General features: G+C 48.5%; 4 protein-coding genes across 4 annotated transcripts; 2 read left to right on the top strand and 2 right to left on the bottom strand.

The window, feature by feature from the left end:
* The first annotated feature begins 2,161 nt into the window (after positions 1-2,161).
* LOC109740170 (15-cis-zeta-carotene isomerase, chloroplastic) lies at positions 2,162-6,038 on the top strand. The gene is made up of 5 exons (XM_020299209.4): positions 2,162-2,788; positions 4,680-4,826; positions 4,917-5,126; positions 5,267-5,647; positions 5,773-6,038. Exons 1-4 carry the CDS (start codon positions 2,357-2,359, stop codon positions 5,600-5,602), a joined length of 1,125 nt encoding a protein of 374 aa, XP_020154798.1. The 5' UTR covers positions 2,162-2,356; the 3' UTR covers positions 5,603-5,647; positions 5,773-6,038.
* A 1,789-nt stretch (positions 6,039-7,827) lies between these two features.
* LOC109740186 (uncharacterized) lies at positions 7,828-10,129 on the top strand. Its single transcript, XM_020299226.4, has 3 exons — positions 7,828-8,604; positions 9,285-9,576; positions 9,797-10,129. Coding segments are annotated over exons 1-3 (966 nt in total). The 5' UTR covers positions 7,828-7,932; the 3' UTR covers positions 9,799-10,129.
* Positions 10,130-10,434: 305 nt separating this feature from the next.
* On the bottom strand, positions 10,435-13,320 carry LOC109740181 (cytochrome P450 CYP72A616-like). The gene is made up of 5 exons (XM_020299222.4): positions 12,941-13,320; positions 12,348-12,663; positions 11,987-12,210; positions 11,614-11,858; positions 10,435-11,528 (listed from the first exon to the last, which is right to left on the bottom strand). Exons 1-5 carry the CDS (start codon positions 12,959-12,961, stop codon positions 10,709-10,711), a joined length of 1,626 nt encoding a protein of 541 aa, XP_020154811.1. The 5' UTR covers positions 12,962-13,320; the 3' UTR covers positions 10,435-10,708.
* Positions 13,321-15,018: 1,698 nt separating this feature from the next.
* LOC109740182 (F-box protein At1g10780) lies at positions 15,019-16,305 on the bottom strand. The gene is made up of 2 exons (XM_020299223.4): positions 15,982-16,305; positions 15,019-15,909 (listed from the first exon to the last, which is right to left on the bottom strand). The coding sequence occupies exons 1-2, from the start codon at positions 16,082-16,084 to the stop codon at positions 15,677-15,679; spliced, it is 336 nt and encodes a 111-aa protein (XP_020154812.1). The 5' UTR covers positions 16,085-16,305; the 3' UTR covers positions 15,019-15,676.
* Positions 16,306-20,510: the final 4,205 nt, after the last annotated feature.

Here is a 20,510-nt window from a genome sequence, read left to right as displayed (position 1 = left end):
ACAATTGATCTGTTGATCTCTTAGCCGTGTGCGGTGCCCCCCTCCACCATAATCCACCTCGGTCATATCGTAGCGGTGCTTAGGCGAAGCCCTGCGTCGGTAGCATCATCATCACCGTCACCACGCCGTCGTGCTGACGAAGCTCTTCTCGGAAGCTCTACTGGATCGTGAGTTCGCGGGACGTCACCGAGCTGAACGTGTGCTAAACGCGGAGGTGCCGTACGTTCGGTGCCGAGGATCGGTCGATCGTGAAGACGTACGACTACATCAACCGCGTTGTTATAACGCTTCCGCTTACGGTCTACGAGGGTACGTAGACGACACTCTCCCCTCTCGTTGCTATGCATCACCATGATCTTGCGTGTGCGTAGGATTTTTTTTTGAAATTATTGCGTTCCCCAACATAGGGGACATAGCGATAGTATGGATAACCAAGCTTTGCAACCTCATTTTTTGGGCAAACAAGATGCCAGAAGAATGGAGACGGAAAATATTAGTACCAATCTTCAAGAACAATGGGGATGTTCAGAGTTGTACTAATTACCGTGGAATTAAGCTGATGAGCCATACAATAAAGACATGGGAAAGAGAGTCATTGAGCAACGCTTAAGAAGAATGACTAGCGTGACCAAAAATCAGTTTGGTTTCATGCCTGGGAGGTTGACCATGAAAGCCATTTTACGACAACTTATGGAGAGATACATGGAGCAAAAGAAGGACTTGCATATGGTGTACATTGACTTCGAGAAGGCCTATGATAAGATACCACGGAATGTCATGTGGTGGGTCTTGGAGAAACAAAGTCTCAGCAAAGTACATTACCCTCATCAAGGACATGTACGATAATGTTGTGACAAGTGTTCGAACAAGTGATAGCGACACTGATGACTTCCCTATTAAGATAGGACTATATCAGGGGTCAGCTTTGAGCCCTTATCTTTTTGCCTTGGTGATGGATAGGGTCACAAGGGATATATAAGGAGATATCCCATGGTGTATGCTCTTTGCGGATGATGTGATGCTAGTTGACGATAGTTGGACGGGGGTAAATAGGAAGTTAGAGTTGTGGAGACAAACCTTGAAATTGAAAGGGTTTAGCCTTAGTGAACAAAAACCGAGTACATGATGTGCGTTTTTAGTACTACTAGATGTGAGGAGGAGGAGGTTAGCCTTGATGGACAGGTGGTGGCTTAGAAGGACACCTTTTGATATTTGGGGTCAATGTTGCGGGAGGATGGGGGTATTTTTAATGAAGATGTGAACCATCGAATCAAAGCTGGATGGATGAAGTGGCGCCAAGCTTCTGGCATTCTCTGTGACAAGAGAGTGCCGCAAAAGCTAAAAGGCAAGTTCTATAGGACGACGGTTCGACCCGCAATGTTGTATGGCGCTGAGTGTTGGCCGACTAAAAGACGACATGTTCAACAGTTATGTGTGGCGGAGATGTGTATGTTGAGATGGATGTGTGGCCACACGAGAAAGGATCTAGTCCGGAATGATGATATACGAGATAGAATTGGGGTAGAACAATTGAAGTGAAGTTTGTCCAACATCGTCTGAGATGGTTTCAAAATATTCAGCGTAGGCCTCCAGAAGCTCTAGTGCATAGCGGACGGCTAAAGCGTGCAAAGATGTCAAGAGAGGTCGGGATAGACCGAATTTAACATGAGAGGAATCCTTTAAGAGAGACCTGAAGGATTGGAGTATCACCAAAGAATTAGTTATGAAAAGGGATGCGTGGAAGCTTGTTATCCATGTGCCAGAGCCATGAGTTGGTCGCGAATTTTTATGGGTTTTACCTATAGCCTACCTCAACTTGTTTGAGATTAAAGGCTTTATTGTTGTTGTTGTTGTTGTTATATGTACTGCCATAATTGTTGAATGGATTGAAAAAATTTCTCATAAAAAACTTTTCGCTTAATTTTTTTATATATTTCTATAAGAGTCTGTTTCCAAGACTCGAACATATGACCTCGTGGTCACGAGAAAACAACTTTACCGCTGCCCCAAATGTCCCCTCCTTTTTAAGGGATGAGGTTGTATTCCTGAAAAAAAAACACCTGATCATTAAAAAACAGATTTTTTTTTAAAAATATTTGAATTACTATTGAAAGTTGAGAGCATGGAAGCATTCAAGAGTTTGGAGCCCCTGATATTTTCTCCCGTCCCGTCCGGACGCCGGCGCCACGCTCCAATACCGCATCCTCTGCTTCTCCTCCCACAGCCCTCCTCAAAGATGCCGCCACCACTCTAACCCGCGCCCCACCGGCACCACCGCACCGCCCCATTCCACTCTCCACCACCGCCCCAATCCCCAAGCTCGGGCCTTTCCGCCGCCCCCACCGCCCCGCCGGCCATGGCGTCCCACCTCCGCCTCCACCTCGCCGCGCCGCCGCCCCCTGCCCTCCTCCGCCACCAGCACCTCCCCCGCCTCCGCCTCCCGCGCCCGCCCAGACTGCCCCTCCTCGGCCTCCCGTCCCCGGCGGTGTCCTCCTCCCTGCGCCCCCGCCTCCTCTCCTCCGGCCCGGTCCGCGCGAGGGTCGGCGGAGCCGAGGCGGAGGCGGACTCGGGCGGCGAGGGGGACGGCGACGCTGACGGAGCGGGAGGCCTCGTCGGGGAGGACTCGGCCGTGTTCCGGCTGGCCGACCAGCGGGTGGCGTCCTGGGCCTACTTCGCCGGGATACTCTCCGTGGTGCTCTACGGGCTCAACGTGCTCTGGATCGACCCGGCCACCGGGGTCGGGACCAGGTTCCTCGACGCCGTCGCCGCCGTCTCTGACAGCCCCGAGGTGCGCCTCCCCAAGAACCATCTCTGCCTGTACGGAGCAATTGATCCATTCATTCCGCTATGCTGCCTGCTGCTAACTACACTAGTACTGCAGTAATTGCATCTACTAGAATTTGTGTGGGCTTGCACTGTGGTGTCTAAATTACTACTCTAACCACTGAGTTAAGTAGGCACTCTGGTAGGTATGGAACTTATTTGTTCTTTTGAAATTGGAACCCCTCTTTATCAAGTATTGATCAAATTTCATTTAAAAAACAAAAGAGTATTGATCAAAGTTACATCACATAAAAGAAGGAAACCAGCTCATTAGGATGTTCTTTCATACACTCACAACTACCATACGTTCTAGCAATTTTAGCAAGTTCGCGAGCAACTGAATTTGCCTCCCTGTAGCTCGCCTTGGTCCAAGGGAAGATTCCATATTTGATCATCTTGTTGCTTGCCTCCAAAGAGTGGCTTCGACTTCGAAGCTTCATCATTGGGTGGCTTGACTTCAAAGCGTTCTAGCACAAGGTCCTGAGAAAATTTTCATGGCAATCCATATGCCCTTAGGCCGGCGACAAGCTTGTGCCGTGGCTACAGAATGCTGTAGAGCATGACTGGGCTGGTAAGGTAAAGGGTGCATGCTCCCCTGATCTCTCCGATGATATAACACATCTGGCGTCTTCGGAACGACTGCCTCTTCGACAGAGCAAGGCCGGAGATGCAGACGTGGGTTGATTCAGTCCTTGTGGAAATGGAGGCCCCGGGGAGGTTGCCACAACAAGCTCGGCCATGTGATGTCTTTTCAGAAGCAGTAGGATAGGAGTAGTTTAGCTGTACAGTTCATTTTGCGCTCTTCTTCTGCTTCTTCTCTCTTTCCTGGCTGTTTCTGTTTTTTAACTTCATTTCGGATGTAAGTTTGACGTCACCTGAATGTTTTCTTCTAGTACAAACTGGTGCGCACTTACGTGCATATTCAAGAAAAAACATGAACCTTAGCGAACGCAGTCCTTTGGCCGTGTGCTTACTGTAGCAATTTTTAGTTCGATGTCATATGACAGTTTAGATCATCATTGGTTTTCATTTTTTGACTAAAATCCAGTTCTCAACAAATTTCCTCAACGATGCCATGCCCTATATTTTAACAATAACCAAGTAAAACCTCGTTTGCTGATTAGTAAATGCATGCCTGGTATGAATTACACTTGCTTTGCTATATCTATGAGAAAATCACACCTTATCCATATTTGTAAGACTAGTGTAAATCTAGTAAATGTAGGACATGAATCAAAATAAATAGTCTGTATTTGTGAATCCAAATTGATTTGTAATAACATGCTTCTGTTGGTATTTTTTTGGCTGCATTGAGCATTTGTAGTGAAATTCTTTTCAAACATCAATCATATATACTCCCTCTTTCCATGTTTACAAGGCCTATTAATCTTGTCTTAGGTTAAAATTGTTCAAGTCTGACCAAGTTCATAGAAAAGATATCAAATATCTACGGTACCTAACAAAAATATATTTCATGATAGATCCAGTGATATTGATGTCATATTGTAGATGTTTGATATTTATTTCTGGAAACTTGGTCAAACTTTAAAAGGTTTGACTTAAGACAGGATTAATAGGCCTGGTATAAATGTGAGGAGTGCTAAATTGCATTGCATTGCATGATTGCAATCATTTATATGATCCGGTTCATCAGTCATTTCTTGCTATTTTGCTTTATATTCATCTTTTACTGCTTGGGTTGTTTTTCTTATTGCTTTGATGGTATCATGACCCATAAAGACACATTTAACATGTTGTATGTTACTAATATACTGCACACGATATTTCTTAGCTTGGCAATTAATTGTAATCATGTGGCTAGATAGATATATTTACCATCTGTCTTTCCATTGCAGGTCGTTTTGTTGCTCCTTACCCTCATCTTTGCTTTAGTCCATAGTGGCATGGCAAGCTTACGTGAAACTGGTGAGAAAATAATAGGCGAGCGAGCTTACCGCGTGCTGTTTGCTGGAATATCACTACCTCTGGCACTTAGCACTATTGTGAGTATTTTGTATATTGTTTTTTCTTTTTTCTTTTGTTAGATGGTAAGCCTTCCTGTATCTTAGAAAGTTGTCCTATATAACTTGCAGGTCTACTTCATAAATCATCGTTACGGTGGTATTCAGCTGTGGGATGTTAAAGGCGTTTCAGGCGTCCATGAGCTTGTTTGGCTGTCGAATTTCATCTCATTCTTGTTTCTGTATCCATCTACTTTCAATCTTTTAGAAGTGGCAGCTGTGGACAAGCCAAAATTACACATGTGGGAAACTGGAATAATGCGCATCACGAGACATCCACAGGTAGTCTAACAAAGGCCGTGCTAGCTTATACTAAGATATATATGGGTCATGAAATTCTTGCGCTAGGAGTTTGAAGCTCCTTTTCTGTATTGTGCATCATGTTAATACGTGCTTTATCTAATCAACAGTTATCTTTTTAGTTTGTTGGGCAGGTGATCTGGTGCTTAGCTCACACGCTATGGATCGGCAACTCGGTCGCCGTCGCGGCCTCCGTTGGATTGATCGGCCACCATGCATTTGGCGTTTGGAACGGCGACAGGAGGCTCGCGTCGCGCTATGGCGAAGCCTTTGATGTCCTGAAGAAGAGGACCAGCGTCGTGCCGTTCGCTGCGATCGTTGATGGGCGGCAGAAACTACCTGATGATTATTACAAGGAGTTCATCCGGTTACCGTACATCACGATCGTGGCTCTGACCCTGGGCGCGTACTTTGCGCATCCGTTGATGCAGGCGGCCAGCTACCGGCTTCCCTGGTAACTAACGGTGAATGCAGGTTGATGATGTGTGTATGTATGTCATTTTGTAGTACTCCCTCCGTCCCAAAATTCTTGTCTTAGATTTGTGTAGATACGGATGAATCTAATACTAAAACGTGACTTGATACATCTGTATGTAGACAAATCTAAGGCAAGAATTTTGGGACGGAGGGAGTATTATGGGAACATGCCAGCCAACAGAAACAAAAGAAATAGCCATGAGCAGATGGATGAGCTTGCTGCACTTAGGATTGTAATGCTACTACTGGCCTGTTTGTTCAGGCATCCATTTGTAAGTAAAAGAGGACTACTCACCAAAAGAAGAAACACCCAGCTGATGCTGCAGATGAAAGCTCAAGCCATGCTGCAGCTTGGGAAACATCCCATAAATTGTGCATGTACTCACTAGTTACCAAATCAACTGAAGTTCTATCTTTGCTCTGAGTCAAATTTTCAAATTTATAGAAATATATATCAACACCTGGAGCATCAAATTAGTTTCATTGCATACTTTATATAAAATATATATTGTACTATGTATGTTTAATGTTGTAAATTTTATCTTTTTTTTTGGATAAATTTGTTTGAGGGGGGGGGGGGGGGGGGGGGGCAATAGAACTTCAATTCATTTGGAATGGAGGGAGTAGAAGAACAAACAGTGCCGGCACACTGGAAGTTGTTGATACTATTATCAGCAGCCATTAGAGGGCATGTACGATAATATTGTTGTATTTGTCTTTCTAAAACGGGAAACTTTGTTTATGCCACTAGCTTTTGCCCACTTTGCGTGTGTGACTAGTTTTTCTTTTCGAGAAAACTTGCAATCTATTCATCTTCAATCGTGGCAATACAACGAGCATCAGAAATAACAAAAATTACATATAGACCATAGACCGTCTAGCGACGACTACGACCACTGAAGCGAGCCGAAGGTGCGTCGTTGTCATCGCCCCTCCCTCGCCAGAGCCGTGCAAAACTTGTTGTGGTAGATAGTCGGAAAATCGTCATGGTAAGGCCCCATAGGACAAACGCATCGGAAGAGCAACCACCGTCATTGAAGAGTAGCGTAGATTGAAAGGATCCAACCTAAAAACACAAGAACGTAGACGAACTACAATTAGATCCGAGCAAATCCATCAAGGGCAAACTCGCTGGAGACACACCTCCACACGCCCACCGACGATGCTAGACATACCATCGAGGCGGGGGCTAGACGAGGAGAACCTTATTCCATCTTTAGGAAGCCATCGCCGTCTTGTCTTCCTAAATATGACACAAACCCTAACAAAACTTGAAGGAGCATCTAAAAATGGAGCCCTCCCGCCAGCAAGGGCCGGGGTCCATCGCGCCGCCATGGCCTGTGACCACCGGAGATGAGGCGGACCGGCGGCGACCCGACGGGAGGCAGAGGAACCCTATACCTTTTTGGGCACGGTAGCGTATGCCACTGGAATTTGACATCTCACTTTTGCCACTTTTAACTTTTGAAAAAAATGCCATTTCATAGCAAATGCAAGAAAAATCCTTTCACTCTTAATCTTTGACAATGTATCACAATTGCCACTCTAATTTTTTCGTTTTTGCCAAAGAATAACAATTGTGATGTATTGTCAAAATCTAAGAGTGGCAAAAGGAAAATGTTAAATTTTAGAGTGACCTGAGCAAGGTGGACAAAAACTAGAGTGGCAAAAACTTCTAAAATACCTTTATATCATAGTATATGCGAAAATCACTGCATTTTACTGCCTTAGTAAATAAGGTGCTGTTTGGTTTTTGCCCACATCCGCCCACCAAATCGTGGGCAGCCAAAATTTTGGCGGACAATTGTGCCTGCCCAGTTCGCCATGGAGTTAGTGTAAAATATTGGATCCCATCCAAACAACCTTATCAATCCTTGGTGAACGCCAATATATTGGTAGGGCAGGTGAGGCTTGGATCCAAACCGCCTCGAAACATAAGATGTTTTTGAACTGTAAAACATTTTTACCTTTAGTTATAGATAGAGGTACAATTAGTAAAGCCTGTACTAAATCAGCGTCAATTAATATAGATTGGAGAGAGTATTATTTCTCAAAAACTGCTCTGTCACACACTCGGGAAATTCGCTTAATCCGAGTGGGGCCCGCCTGTCAGTACCCGTACGTGGAATTTCATCGCAGCCGTCCGTGCACCCTCCTCGTGATTCGTGCAGCGATGGTGGCCATGTCCTGGCCCACAAGGCACCGCGAAACGACCAAACCCCAAACCCTTCTCCCCTTGCTTTCCTTCCCCAACCCTTCCGGCGGCGGCGGCGGCGGCGCGCTCCCTCCCCTCCCCTCCCCACCGTCTCCGATGGCCCTCGTCGCCGGCTCCTACGAACGCTTCATCTGGGGCTTCTCCCTCAAGGCCCTGGCCGCCTCCTCCGACGAGGCCCAGGCCCTCGCGCCGCTCTTCTCCTACCCGGCCCACGCGGGGCCCATCCGCTGCGTGGCCGCCGCGCCGCGGGCGGGCCTCGCGGCCTCCGGCGGCGCCGACGACTCCATCCGCCTCTACGACCTGCGCGCCGCCGCCGACCTCGGTCCGCTCCTCGATCCCTCCGCCGCCGTCTCCGCGCTCGCCTTCCACTCCATCGGCCCCGTCCCGCGCAACCTCCTCGCCGCCTCCGACGACGGCCTGCTCCACCTCTACGACGCCGACGGCTTCGCGCTCCTCACCTCGCTCCGCGTCTTCCCGCGGGGCCGCGAGGCAGCCGACGCCCTCGCCGTGCACCCCTCGGGCCGGGTCGCGCTCGCCGTCGGCCGGGCCGGGGGCCTCTCCATGGTCAACCTCCTCCGCGGCCGCCGCAGCTTCACCTGCCGCCTCGAGCGCCCCGCCTCGGCCGTCGCGTACGCCCAGGACGCCGCCGGCGGTGACCGCTTCGTGATGGCCGCTGAGGAGAAGGTCACCGTGCATGACTCCGAGGACGCCCGGATCATCCATGAGATGCGCTGCGACAAGAGGGTTCTCGCCTTAGCTCCATCAAAGGTATTCATCCACATTTGCTGTGGCTCCTGGTAATAAACCTATCTATATTGTTAATCATGCCATGATAATAGATTTCTCTAGGAAAAAGAACATGGTCATAAGCGTGCTTATATCGCTTAATGTTACTAGTAGCTTCTTACCTAGGATTTAAAAGATTATGGCTGGTTAAGAGTCTACTTTGTATGGCTTGAGAAGTTCCTGGAAACTGTTACCCTGTCCAATGCAAATTTGGCAAACCTTTGGTCAGCCATCTGACAGCCCATAATGCAACTTGTTTATACCCTATACAATGCAAATTTGTTATCCTGTTCAATGCAAATTTGTCCTTTGGTCAGCCATATCACAGCCCATAAGACTCATAGGTATAACATCATGTTGTGGTCAATCTATCAGGACTCGGTTCTGTTTCCCCTTGTGAAGTCGGCGGATCTTCAGATACTTACTGTCATAGCGCTTTAGCTTCACTTCCATTACTTTTCTATCATTTGTGCTATAAATCTTTCTTCTAGAAGTAGAGCTTTAGCTTCACTTCCATTTCTTTTCTATTCTTTGTGCTTTAAATCTTTCTTCTAGAAGTGGAAACACCACACGAATATGGGCGTAGGCATAATGTCATAGCATTTTAGCTTCACTTCCATTGCTTTTATATATTGCCCACTTGTTTATCATGTATGTGCCAGAATGGAATTCTTTACACCGGAGGAGAGGATCGTGGTATTACTGCTTGGGATTTGACGAGCGGCAAGGTTTCATCGCGCATCGAGGGCGCTCATTCAACTCGTGTAAAAGGGATTGTCGTTTTCGATGACCGGAATGACGGATCTGAATCGAGCACTCTAGTTGCCTCGGCTTCATCTGATGGCATCATAAGGATCTGGGATGTTCGGATGATTGGTAGCGAGAAGCCTACTCCATTGGCAGAGGCCAACACAAAAGCAAGGCTAACATGCCTTGCTGGGACATCATTGAAATGTAAGTCCATGGAAGCTTCAGCTATACATAAAACAGAGCATAGCATTGATTATTCTCAGAAAAAGAATCGTGATTGATGTTAAACCTGGTTTCATGAGTTGATACTTTTTTTATTAGTACAGTCATGAGTTGATACTTTGAACTAAATGCCATTTTTTTTCTTCATATAATCATATTTGTCACTCGCATTCGTGTTCACTGGTGTCTCTTGATTCTGCAGGAGTTAATCAAGTGAGATGTTGAGTTTGAGTTGAACTATCGAAGAGAGGATGGACTACCAGTTTTGTGATGTCAGTGTAGTCTATGTAGTTCTTACTGGTGGAGGAAACAACAAGCTGGAAATCCTGGATGCATGGTAAATGTATGGTATGAGAGCTAGTCATCGATTATACATCATCATAGTTTGGCTTGAGGGCATGGACTGGTTAGATTAATGTCAAGGCGATTGCAAGATCCGATTGTATCAATCAAAAGTCTTCAGTGTAAACCATTTTGTTCTAATATTAAGTGTGCAGGTTGCCACAAATATTTAGTCTCCATGTATGAATTTCTACCCTCCTTTTTCCACCATTCGTTGATGTTTGACTTTTGCACCCACACAAAGTTTTTCCAGTCATATACAAAATGATATGAACTGGTGCCTGACACTGAAACTGGAAACGATTGTTGACCTGATCATCACAAAAATGTTTTCAGTTGTAAAGATCTTTCTGTTCCTTTGGGTCGATTGATGAATATTTAGCTTGACTTGATTCATGCTAAATTGTCCATTGTTATCTTTTTGACTGGAGGATGCTAGCTTGAATTGCAGGGCAATCCCCAATAGTGCAGCACTGGTTTGGATATTAAGGATCTTGATATCCTGATATGAACTACTACTCCCTCCACTAGTATAAAACAATGCTCTTATATTATGAGACGATGGATGAAACCAATCTATTTGAGCTTCACCTCTGATAACAATTAAACAAAACCCAGAAAACAAACAAATACTCCCTCCGTCTCATAATATAAGAACGTTTTTTACACTATACTAGTGTCAAAAACGCTCTTATATTATAGGACGGAAGAAGTACCTCTCTCTTGGTTTACAGTACGCTGAGGAGATTATTTTAAGACAGCATGTTGAGACTTAGAGTTTCTTGAGCAGGATGGGCGCGCCATGATCAGGCTGCAGGGTGGAGACCGGGAACGGGGCGTGCCTGTAGCATGGCGACAGCCCGAACTCGAAGCGCTGCAGTATCCTGCTCAGCGCCATCTTGGCTTCGATGAGCGCGAAGTTCTGGCCGACGCAGATCCGCGGGCCCCAGCCGAACGGGAAGAACGCCGACGACGACGAGTTCCCGGACGCCTTGGAGACGCCCTCGGCGAACCTCTCCGGCCTGAACTCGTCGGCGTCCTCTCCCCAGACGTCCGGGTCATGGTGGAGGAACACGATGGGCAGCGAGAGGATCACGCCCGGCGGGTACCTGACGCCGCCCAGCTCCACCTCCGTGTACGTCTGCCGGTCGAACTGGATGACCGGCGGGTACAGCCTGAGCACCTCGTGCAGCACCATGGCCACCACCTTGAGCTGGTTTACGCCGTCCAGGTCCGGCTGGTCCTCCTTCCCGAAGACGCGCAGGACCTCCTCCCTCGCGCGGTCCTGCCACTCGGGGTGCATGCTCAGCGCCACCAGCGTCCAGGTGAGCAGCACGGCGGTGGTGTCCATTCCGGCGAAGTAGAAGAGCTTCAGCTCCCCGATGATGTCGTCCATGGTCATGATGGGCTTGGAGCTCCCGGCTTCCTTGGTCTCCGCGGCGTTGCACTCCATCAGCACGCCCAGCAGGTCATCGTTGCTGGCGTTGCCTTCTCTCATGGCCCTCTCCCTCCTGCCGATTATGCCTTTCAGCAGCCACTCGACCTCGCGCGCGTTCGCCTTCACCCGTCGGTTGAGTTGCATCGGCAAGAACCTGCCGGAAAGACAAAACCGAGCAAGAACAGTGATCACAAGCGGGTAATGTGCAAAAGCGACCAAGAGTGTAACGGGAGACTCACTTGAAACCTGGGAGGTATAGGGTGTTCAGCATCTTCACCACATTCTGGGCCTGCTCCGACTGTATCTGGAAAATCCTCCTCCCTTCGCTGAAGCTGCTGCCGAACGCCGCACGGGAGATCACGTCGCCGGTGAGGTTCTGGAACTCCGGCCACACGTCTATCTCCTTGGCCTCGTCGGACCCCACGCGATCCTCCCACCTAGTCACCAGCTCATTGCAGCAGGCGACGAAAGCGGGCATCATTTTCTGCATCACAACCAAGGCAAATTGAACATCATTCAGACAAAGCGAGCAAGCGGCTCCTTGGAGTTGCATGTTCTGACATGAAGTGAAGAGAAAAAAACAATTGCTCATGGTTTGGTTTTCACGCTTGCCTTGAGTTTCTCGAGATGAAATGCGGGGTTGATGATCTTCCGGTGAGCGGCCCATTTCTCGCCGTCGTGGCTCACCAGCCCGTTGGCCAGCCGCCTGACGATGCCGTTGCTGAACTTGCGCTTCCGGAAGTGCCCGGACTTGTTGGCCAGTATCTCCCGCACCAGTTTTGGATCGTTCACGATCACCCTCGGGGTCGGGCCGAACCAGGTCACGGAGATCTTCCCTGCAAATTTTCAGCTTCCTTGAGTTTCAGACATGCAAGTCTGAACAAGTGACCATCACAGCCATGTTCACTAATAACATCTTTAATATGCGAAAAAAAGAGCATATATAATGTAACGATGGATTTAATTTATTTACCGTGCTCCTTGATCACGCTGTGGTACAGGGGGGCCACCCGCGCTGTGATATTGTGTGACGGCGGCAGCATGGGCACCGACCGGGCCACGGCGACCAGCCGGGAAAACTCCCGCAGATCGCCGAACGGGAAGCGGTACGCCCTGCCGCCGAGGCCCTGGGCCCGCAGCGCTCGGTCCAGCCTCCGCGGGGTGATCCAGGCCAGCTCCAGCACCCGCCAGGCCCACCATAGAGCCACGAGTGCCGCAACCGAGAAAAGCAAGCTCCATTGTTGCGACAGCACAGCTCCAATCGCCATGGCCGATCCGAGCTCTGAAGCCTAGCTCACAGTTTGGTGTTGGGGCATGCAATGCAAGAGGTGAGTGCTAGGAGGGAAGCTATGCTATGCAGAGAGGGAAACCAATTATATATAATAAGAGACAAACTCCTATGGACGTTATGATACTGTTTTGATGGAGTAACCAAAGCTGAATGGTGTTGATTTTGCTGACAAGCTTCTGCCATCAGTGCGTACGTACATGTCTAGTTGTCGGTGCAGGGAAACAAGGAGAAAGAAACAGAATGAAGAGTTTTGCAGCCTTGTGGCAGTTATTTACCTTGGAGGTCCTAATTACCATCCTGGACTGTACCTGGCTAGGGACTCGAGGGTGATCAGCTTCTGCTCAGCATGGTGTGACTGCAATTGTGTAATGGTTGCCTACTGAAGTGTAAGGGAATAGATGGACACAGGGTTCGATCTACGCTCTCTGTTGCAGTAGCAGGTTACAGTTCATCGATACACGAACGGAGGAAGCACTCTCGAGAGGAGCCAAGGAGGAAGAAAGGTAAAAGGGGAAGCCGCCGGTCCGCCGTGATCCACTGGATGATCTGTTTGCTGTCTCTGCCCCAGATACTTTTTTTTTTGAGACAAACTGCCCCAGATACTTGTAGTGGGCAGCGCTCAGGGTGGTGCACAGCCGGGCCTGGCCCATGTACACGTGCAGGACCGGGGGCTCCTAACATCCCCCCCCCCCCCCCCCCCCCCCCCCCTCCCCTCCTTGAGATTCGGCTTGATCCCAATCCCCAAGCCGTTGCCACCAAGAACCGTCCAGATCCCATTGCACTCCATGGTCCGTGACCAGCTCAAAGTCGCGGTGGTAGCCGAAGTTGGCGTTGACTTGAACGACGTGGGGGTAGTAGTCGTAGGCGATGTCGACCGAGTTGAAGGAGATGCTGAAGTAGTCGTTGAAGCTGTGGACAGAGCCTTGCATGAAGCCGGCAACAACAGCGACGACACCCCACCTTCCTTGGAAATGTTCTTGATTGTAGCAGGAAGAAGACACCATACCCCCCATGCCCGATGCGCTCATGCTGATTACCATTGCCATTAGAATCTGCGACAGTTGAATATCAGAAGTCTGCTTGGTGACCCTCCCGGGATCGCATGACTTATGCACATCACCGGTAGAGTATTCGGTCGAAACGGAAACTGAAGCACCGGGAAGATCACATGAGTAATACCACCGTGGACACCCCTCAATTGCAGCTTGTATGTCTTCACGCCTGCAGGCATCCACATCAGGTTCAGGGAATGGCCGGTGCTGCTCACCCAACAGAGAAATAGAGTTGTCCAGCTTGTGGTAAACATAAGTGAGCGTAGAGCGACAAGCTTGCTGCATTATGAGCACCAATAGCTCGAATGCGCTCTCAATCCCATAGCTATTCTGCAGTTGCTGAGAAAGTAAGCGTGTAAGTGCACCTGCTGGTGTACTGAAAGCCGCCCGAGACTGGTCAGTAACATTATCATCAGACACTTCTTTAGTTCCAGGAGCCCATAGCCTCTCAAACTGAACAAAGAAACACCAATGACTATAATTCCCAGAGGACTGCACATGAATTCAGATATGCAATGCACATCTCCAACTCAATCAGTATCAACAAACTTCCCTCTGGTTGGAGCCCAAAGCATGGACAATTGTTGCTCTTAAATTCTTTGCACTCCGATGGAATGTGCAAATAATTGAACCACCACCACGTACCTTGCAGGAGAACATGCCCCTGAGTTGTAGCTTGACAAGGGGCCCAACAAACTAAGCACTAGAATAGCAAAAGAGGAAGTTGTTTCTTGTAATTGCTTCACAGATGCACCTTGCCATCTCCAGTCCAGTACTAGGAGTATCATTCTGCAATTTTCAACAAGATTGGGACACCGTTCCCGTGCATTGCTAGTGCGAGAGCTGATTGAAGCACAACCACTGCCTTTAAATTCCTCTTGGTTCAAAAAGTTCCAGTGCACTGACATAGGCATGATATGAAATATTCCCTGCAATTTATGAGAAATAGGGTCGCCACCAATAACCGCATACTCCAAATCCAATACGTGGCGCTCATAAGATCTCCAATGCTCCAAAATTTGTCAAGACAAAAACACCCAGCCAACTGCCTGACTTGCTCATGTACAACTAGAAACTGCTGCTCAACGATTTCTAGTGAGGCAACACCATCAACAAGTATAGTCACAGCCGGACCAAGATTTGTAACACCAGCATTGGGTAGTTCATCACGCTGAAGCCCCATGGCAGCAGAATTGCAAGCTAGCCAACCCTCAGAGAACCCAGAGTTGAAACTAGTATTGAGAACTGTAACCTGGTTTATGCGAACAGATTTTATACCATACTCCAGATGGCAAATGAGAAAGCTGGCTAAGACAGCCCTGTCCAATGCGAAACTAAGACATTCCTTAATTTTCCCTTGACTCGAAATTTTCCCTTGTACTGACATGGTCGTGATCCGCAGTGTCTCTGGCATTTTTTTAGGCTTAGGAAAACTACCTACAGCAGCATGTTCAGAAAACTTCCAATGCCCCTGATCAAGAACAGTTGTAAACTGATGCTCAATAGGTTCCCATGAACAAACAACATTAACAGTGATAGTCACCAGTAAAGCAAAATTGTCAATAGTAGAATAGTATTCATCCGGAAGCTATGTCCTCTTCATGAGAGCAAGCAAACGACGGCCATGGAGTGGGTCGAACCTCATTCCCCTCTGCACTATGATGCACCAGAAATGATGGCCATGGTGCCGGCCGTATCGGCAGCCCTTCGTGTCTTGTGGGCGGCGAGAGCGAGACCTCCAGGTCATGGTTCCGAAACAGCTGCATCGAATCGACAGCGTCGGTACCCGAGTGAAGGAGGTCGGTGACGAGCATCGGTGTGGCTGCTGGGAGGAGCGACACGTGCAGAACAGCAGAAACGTCGGTGGCGGCGTCATGGGCTTCGTCGACCTGGGTCGAGCACTCCGTCGAACAGGTGAGGGGCACCATCGGGATGCAGACCGGGGCTGCATCATGGACCTCAAACTTGCGAGCGAAGCTTTGGGTGGCTGTTGAAGAATCCAGCAAGGTCGACCTCGGGAAAAGGCTCCCTCGCATCGGAATCACCGCAGGACGCAATGTTCATCTCCAGATGCTTCACCTCGGCGGCGCAGGATAGAACACGGCTGACGGCTCCCCAGCTCCACTGGACGCCACGCAGAGACAGCTGCTCTAACACCGGGAGCCTGCCGATCCAGATAGTGTACACAGTACCTGAAACAATCAAAAGTATAGACAAAGATGAAACGAACCAGAAGTTCAGAACTGCCATGCATAGGGGCTTACCGATGTTGTTGGCAATCGTGAGGCGCTTTAGGCGGTCGCCGATGCCGTCGTCGTGCTCCAGCGAGATCCAGTTGAAACCCTGGAGCTCAAGGGGAGTCGACATGGGGCGCGGGTGCCGGAGCCGACCAAGTCAAGGCGGCAGCGCTGGGCACGTAGCCAGAGCACTGGCACTTGAGCAGAGCGAGGTCGGTGAGATTGGGGCACGCGGCGACGGCGGCGCCGACCGCGAGGCCGTCCAGAGACGCGCCGGAGATCTCCAGCACGCGAAGCCGCTCCAGCTGGCCCCAGGCCGGCTAGCCCTTGGTGGTGTGGTTGGCATAGCTCAAGAGAGATTGGCTCTAACGAGTTCGTTTTAGAGTAAATTGCTGAAAGCCACCACACACGGATACTCTAAAACCACCACTTTTGCCAGAAGTTTCAAAAAACCACCATTTCTGCGGCAAGTGAATAACACATTGTACTGATTCGAAATTGAGCTACCTCTAACAGCAAAACTGACCAGTCAGGCCCACCTGCCGGGGCCACGTGGCATTTGCAAATGGGGGCGAGGAGACGGACGTTAGCCGGAGGAGGGCGTGGTCTGTGGCTCACCTGTTGTGCAGCGGCGACCGGAGGAGGAACAACACTGCCGGTGGCGCAAGGGACGGCGACGGCGCCGCGTCTCGGGGTGGGAAGAGGGCCAGTCGCAGCACAGGGTGCGGGGCGGCGGCGTCCTAGGCCGTAGCCATTGATTTGGTAGGAGCCAAGCTCCCGCCCATGGCCGTAGCCGTCGATTCGGTCGGAGCCGAGCTCCCGCCCGTGGCCGTGGTCGTCGATTTGGTCGGAGCCGAGCTCCCGCCCTTGGTCGTGGTCGTCGATTTGGCCGGAGCCGAGCTCCCGCCCATGGTCGTGGTCGTCGATTTGGCCGGTGCCGAGCTCCCGCCCATGGCCGTCGCCGTTGATTTGGTTGGAGCCGAGTTCCCGTACCCGCACACGCGCTCGACTGCGAGCTCCGGCTGGCGTCGGCCACGAACCAAGCCCGACGACGACACCACAGACAACTGCAAGGGAGCTCGTGCGCGCGTCCTCCATTGGAGCTCCCTACCTCTCCCCCTGTGGAGCGTCGTCGGTGGTGGAACGGCGCCGGCGCATCTGGGCGGGAGAGGGTGAGGCTGCATGAATCGTCCCTGCGTTCAGGCTCATCGGCGCCGCTGGGATCCTTCGGCTCCGCTCGCATCTCCGACGGCGGCGCCCCCAACTCGGAGGCGGCCTGCAGGAGGGAAGGCTTCCACGGCGGCGAGGAGCAGAGAGCTCCGGCGGCGGCCATGGCGAGATCTACTGTGGGAGCGGAACCAGTGGCTGTTGGTCGGTGTGTGCGTGGGCCCAAACCTATTTGCAAACGCCGCTAGTGTCCGTCTGTGCGCATCCACGCCCCTGGACCCGTAAGTGGGCCCAACTTGTCAGGTTTGCTGTTAGTCGCGGTTCACAGCTTGTTTAGTGCAATGTGTTATTCACTTGCCGCGGAAATGGTGGTTTTTTGAATTTTTTGGCAAAAGTGGTGGTTTTCGAGTATCCGCGCCACAAATGTGGTGGCTTTCAGCAATTTACTCTCCGTTTTACAACACATTGTACATCTCATTTGTTGCATAATAACTACTCATATCATGTCACATTGAGCCAATTGCATATTCATTTTGTCATGCGACTATTACAATTTTCCCAAAAAATACCATGTGGCTATTACAATTTTTCTAAATTTTGCAATGGTTCTTTAGAAACACTTCAAAAAAAATTCTCTAAGAAAAAAATTGAAATTTGCCATGGCGTAGGAGTCGATATCAAAAATTCTATAATTTGTCATATACATTTACACATAGTTGCCGTGATTTTTGTTGGTAATTTATGTTGTTAGCATTTTTGGTTATTTTCATTTCTTTAGATCATATCGTGTTTTTGTGTGTTATCCATTTTTTGTGAACTTCCTACTCATGTGATACATTAACTCTTGTAGAATCATGATAACTTTTTACATGTTATCTCTATATATGAAATGTTGGATATGTGGTGTTTTTCTATTATATTGAGCATGACAATGTAGTTACACGGAGCGTGACAGTTTTGTTATTTAGATCAATGCGTTTTTCTATTTAGAGCATGGCAATATTTTTATAGCATGTCAAATTTGCATGATCCTTAGAGGAACCATGAGCATGAAGGATACGCGGGTAATCTTCGTCCCAGTAAGTGGGAACCGTGAAAGCACCGAAACGTGATTGTATTCGATGGAGCAACCCCCTCACCCACAAAGGTAATCAACGCTATTGTGACTGACGGAGAGCGGTGGCCCTTCTGAAGCCCGACATGGACGCCTTTTTTGTGGCGCTAGAGGTAGGCCGTGGCGAGACATGATAGACTAGAGGTTGCGTTGTCGGTGGAGTCGGAGTTGTAACTACCAACGTGGAGGGGCTCTTTACCTCATCCCTTCTTTAATATATAGTACACATACTCGTGCGTATTTGAAAAAAAATAAGCTTCGTGATTTAAGTAGTAGTACTTGCTAAACAGGCCTATTCTACAGGCAAGCGTGGCGCCGCAGGCCTTCCTGAGCGAAGGATATTGCCTCTTGGCTAGCAACGCGTTGCTAGCTCAGTCAGCAGCGAACGGTTTTTTATTTTTTGAGGATCTACGGTCAACCAGCGAACCTGCAACCGGACAACACCAAAGCTACACGGGCAACCAGTGAATGCTCACGTTTTTTTTTTGGGTAGTTGTTAGTAGCGCGTGATACATAAGCGCGCTGCTGCTAATAGGTGCAGCCCGTCTTTCTAGAGCATGCTACTGCTAACTGCTCGCTACTGCTACACACACCCCTCGCTATTGTTATTATTTTTCTATTTTTTTCTATTGCATGTTTGTTTTGTATTTTTACAGGTTTATACAATAGTCTCTATCATATCATACACATACAAATCTAATCATCTCATACACATACAAATAGTCTTATCAAATCATGTCATCATCTTAATCATCATCCAACACAAAGTGATGTCTCTCGTCATCATCTTGAAATAGTGATACAAGTCTCGAATACTCGCAACTACATTGTCATCATCTAAACAATGATATATAAGAGAAGAGCAATCACTATGACTGAGAGCGGAACTATGCAGTACATGAGGCGGCTGTTATGATTCCTCTCTTTTGCTAGCATGAACCTCAAATGGCTCGCTTCTGCTTCTTGTCTGCTACCGAACCCTTTATGGCTGGCGCAGAACCGCTCCACTTGGGCCTGACACTCGGGCCACTCGTCGTACACTCCCAGAACTTTTCCTATGTACACGACATAGCACTTCTTCGCCATGAAGGATCTATGTACCTGTTAGAGATGCATCTTCATCAAGGGAATCAACAATAATATGCAAGATAATATACTTGAGCAACACAAAAAGAAAGGGTTAGCAAATAGATGCAACATATAGTAAACATAATTAATAAACGCATGTTCATCGTACCCAAACTAATTAACTAGATGTACGCAGGCCATCGTATCGAAACAAACAAACTAGCGTTACGCACAATTCAGTAGGACCGTTGACATCACAAAGTTTCATCGCTACAGAAAATATAATTAAGTTCAACCGACACATCATCATCATCGGCATCGTCAATCATTAGAAGTTCCATCCATCCAGATCATCGAGGATGCACCCTAGCTTCTTGAACGGCGTCAAGTCCTGACGTTGCAGGCCTATGCGAGTTCGGACGTCAGCTCGCGATATAGGCCTAGGATATATTCCCTTCCCTTCGATGACTTCTTTCATGATGACCGTTGCAATGTCCCTCTGGATGCGATAGAAGTCATCTCTGATTTTATCATCCAGTTCATGTCCTAGGGATTCTGCCCATTTTGCGGATATGATCATCATTGCTGGTTGTCATGTGAAGCTTTTGGTGATCCCTTCTGAACTTCATCATGAAATGGAGTAGGTAGAATCCATCGTTCTTACTAGACTTTGGTTGATGGATGCTGCAGAAGTTGGTTTTATGTCCGAAACTCGGCCTCTTCTTCCTTTGTTTGCGGATCCGAAGGTGGCCACCCGCCTCTCTTGTGTAGCTGGCGAGCTAAAGCTAATCCCCAGGTAGTAGTAATCACTAGGTTTAGGGTTTTTTAAGAGTGGAAAAAGAAACAAACTCTTCAATGAGGTTTTCTAGCACACGGTATCCAATGTCACTTACCCTTTGGATTGATTGAGATGCCAAATTATGCCATTTTGTGATGTATGCTATTCAAACCTGGTCCAGGAATCAGTTGAATGCTATGCCTAGTGGCTAGTGAGTAACCAAATGGACTTATTACTTTTCATGTATCGAAGATAACCTTTGTTTCTCCCTGTTGTTTATGCTAGCATCATTTGGCACCACCACGAACCGTAACATCTACTTAATTGTCATTTCTGTTTGTTGTTTCTCATTTCCTTCACCCGCTCACTTGTGCTTTCGTTGATCAATTCTTCTTGTATGGTTAACTGTGAATAGGAAGTGTCTTATTT

The sequence above is a fragment of the Aegilops tauschii genome, chromosome 5 (assembly GCF_002575655.3).
Source record: "Aegilops tauschii subsp. strangulata cultivar AL8/78 chromosome 5, Aet v6.0, whole genome shotgun sequence".
In the NCBI taxonomy this organism is placed as follows: domain Eukaryota; kingdom Viridiplantae; phylum Streptophyta; class Magnoliopsida; order Poales; family Poaceae; genus Aegilops; species Aegilops tauschii.
Note: the sequence above shows the minus strand (reverse complement) of the source record. Positions and strands in the feature narration are given on the sequence as shown.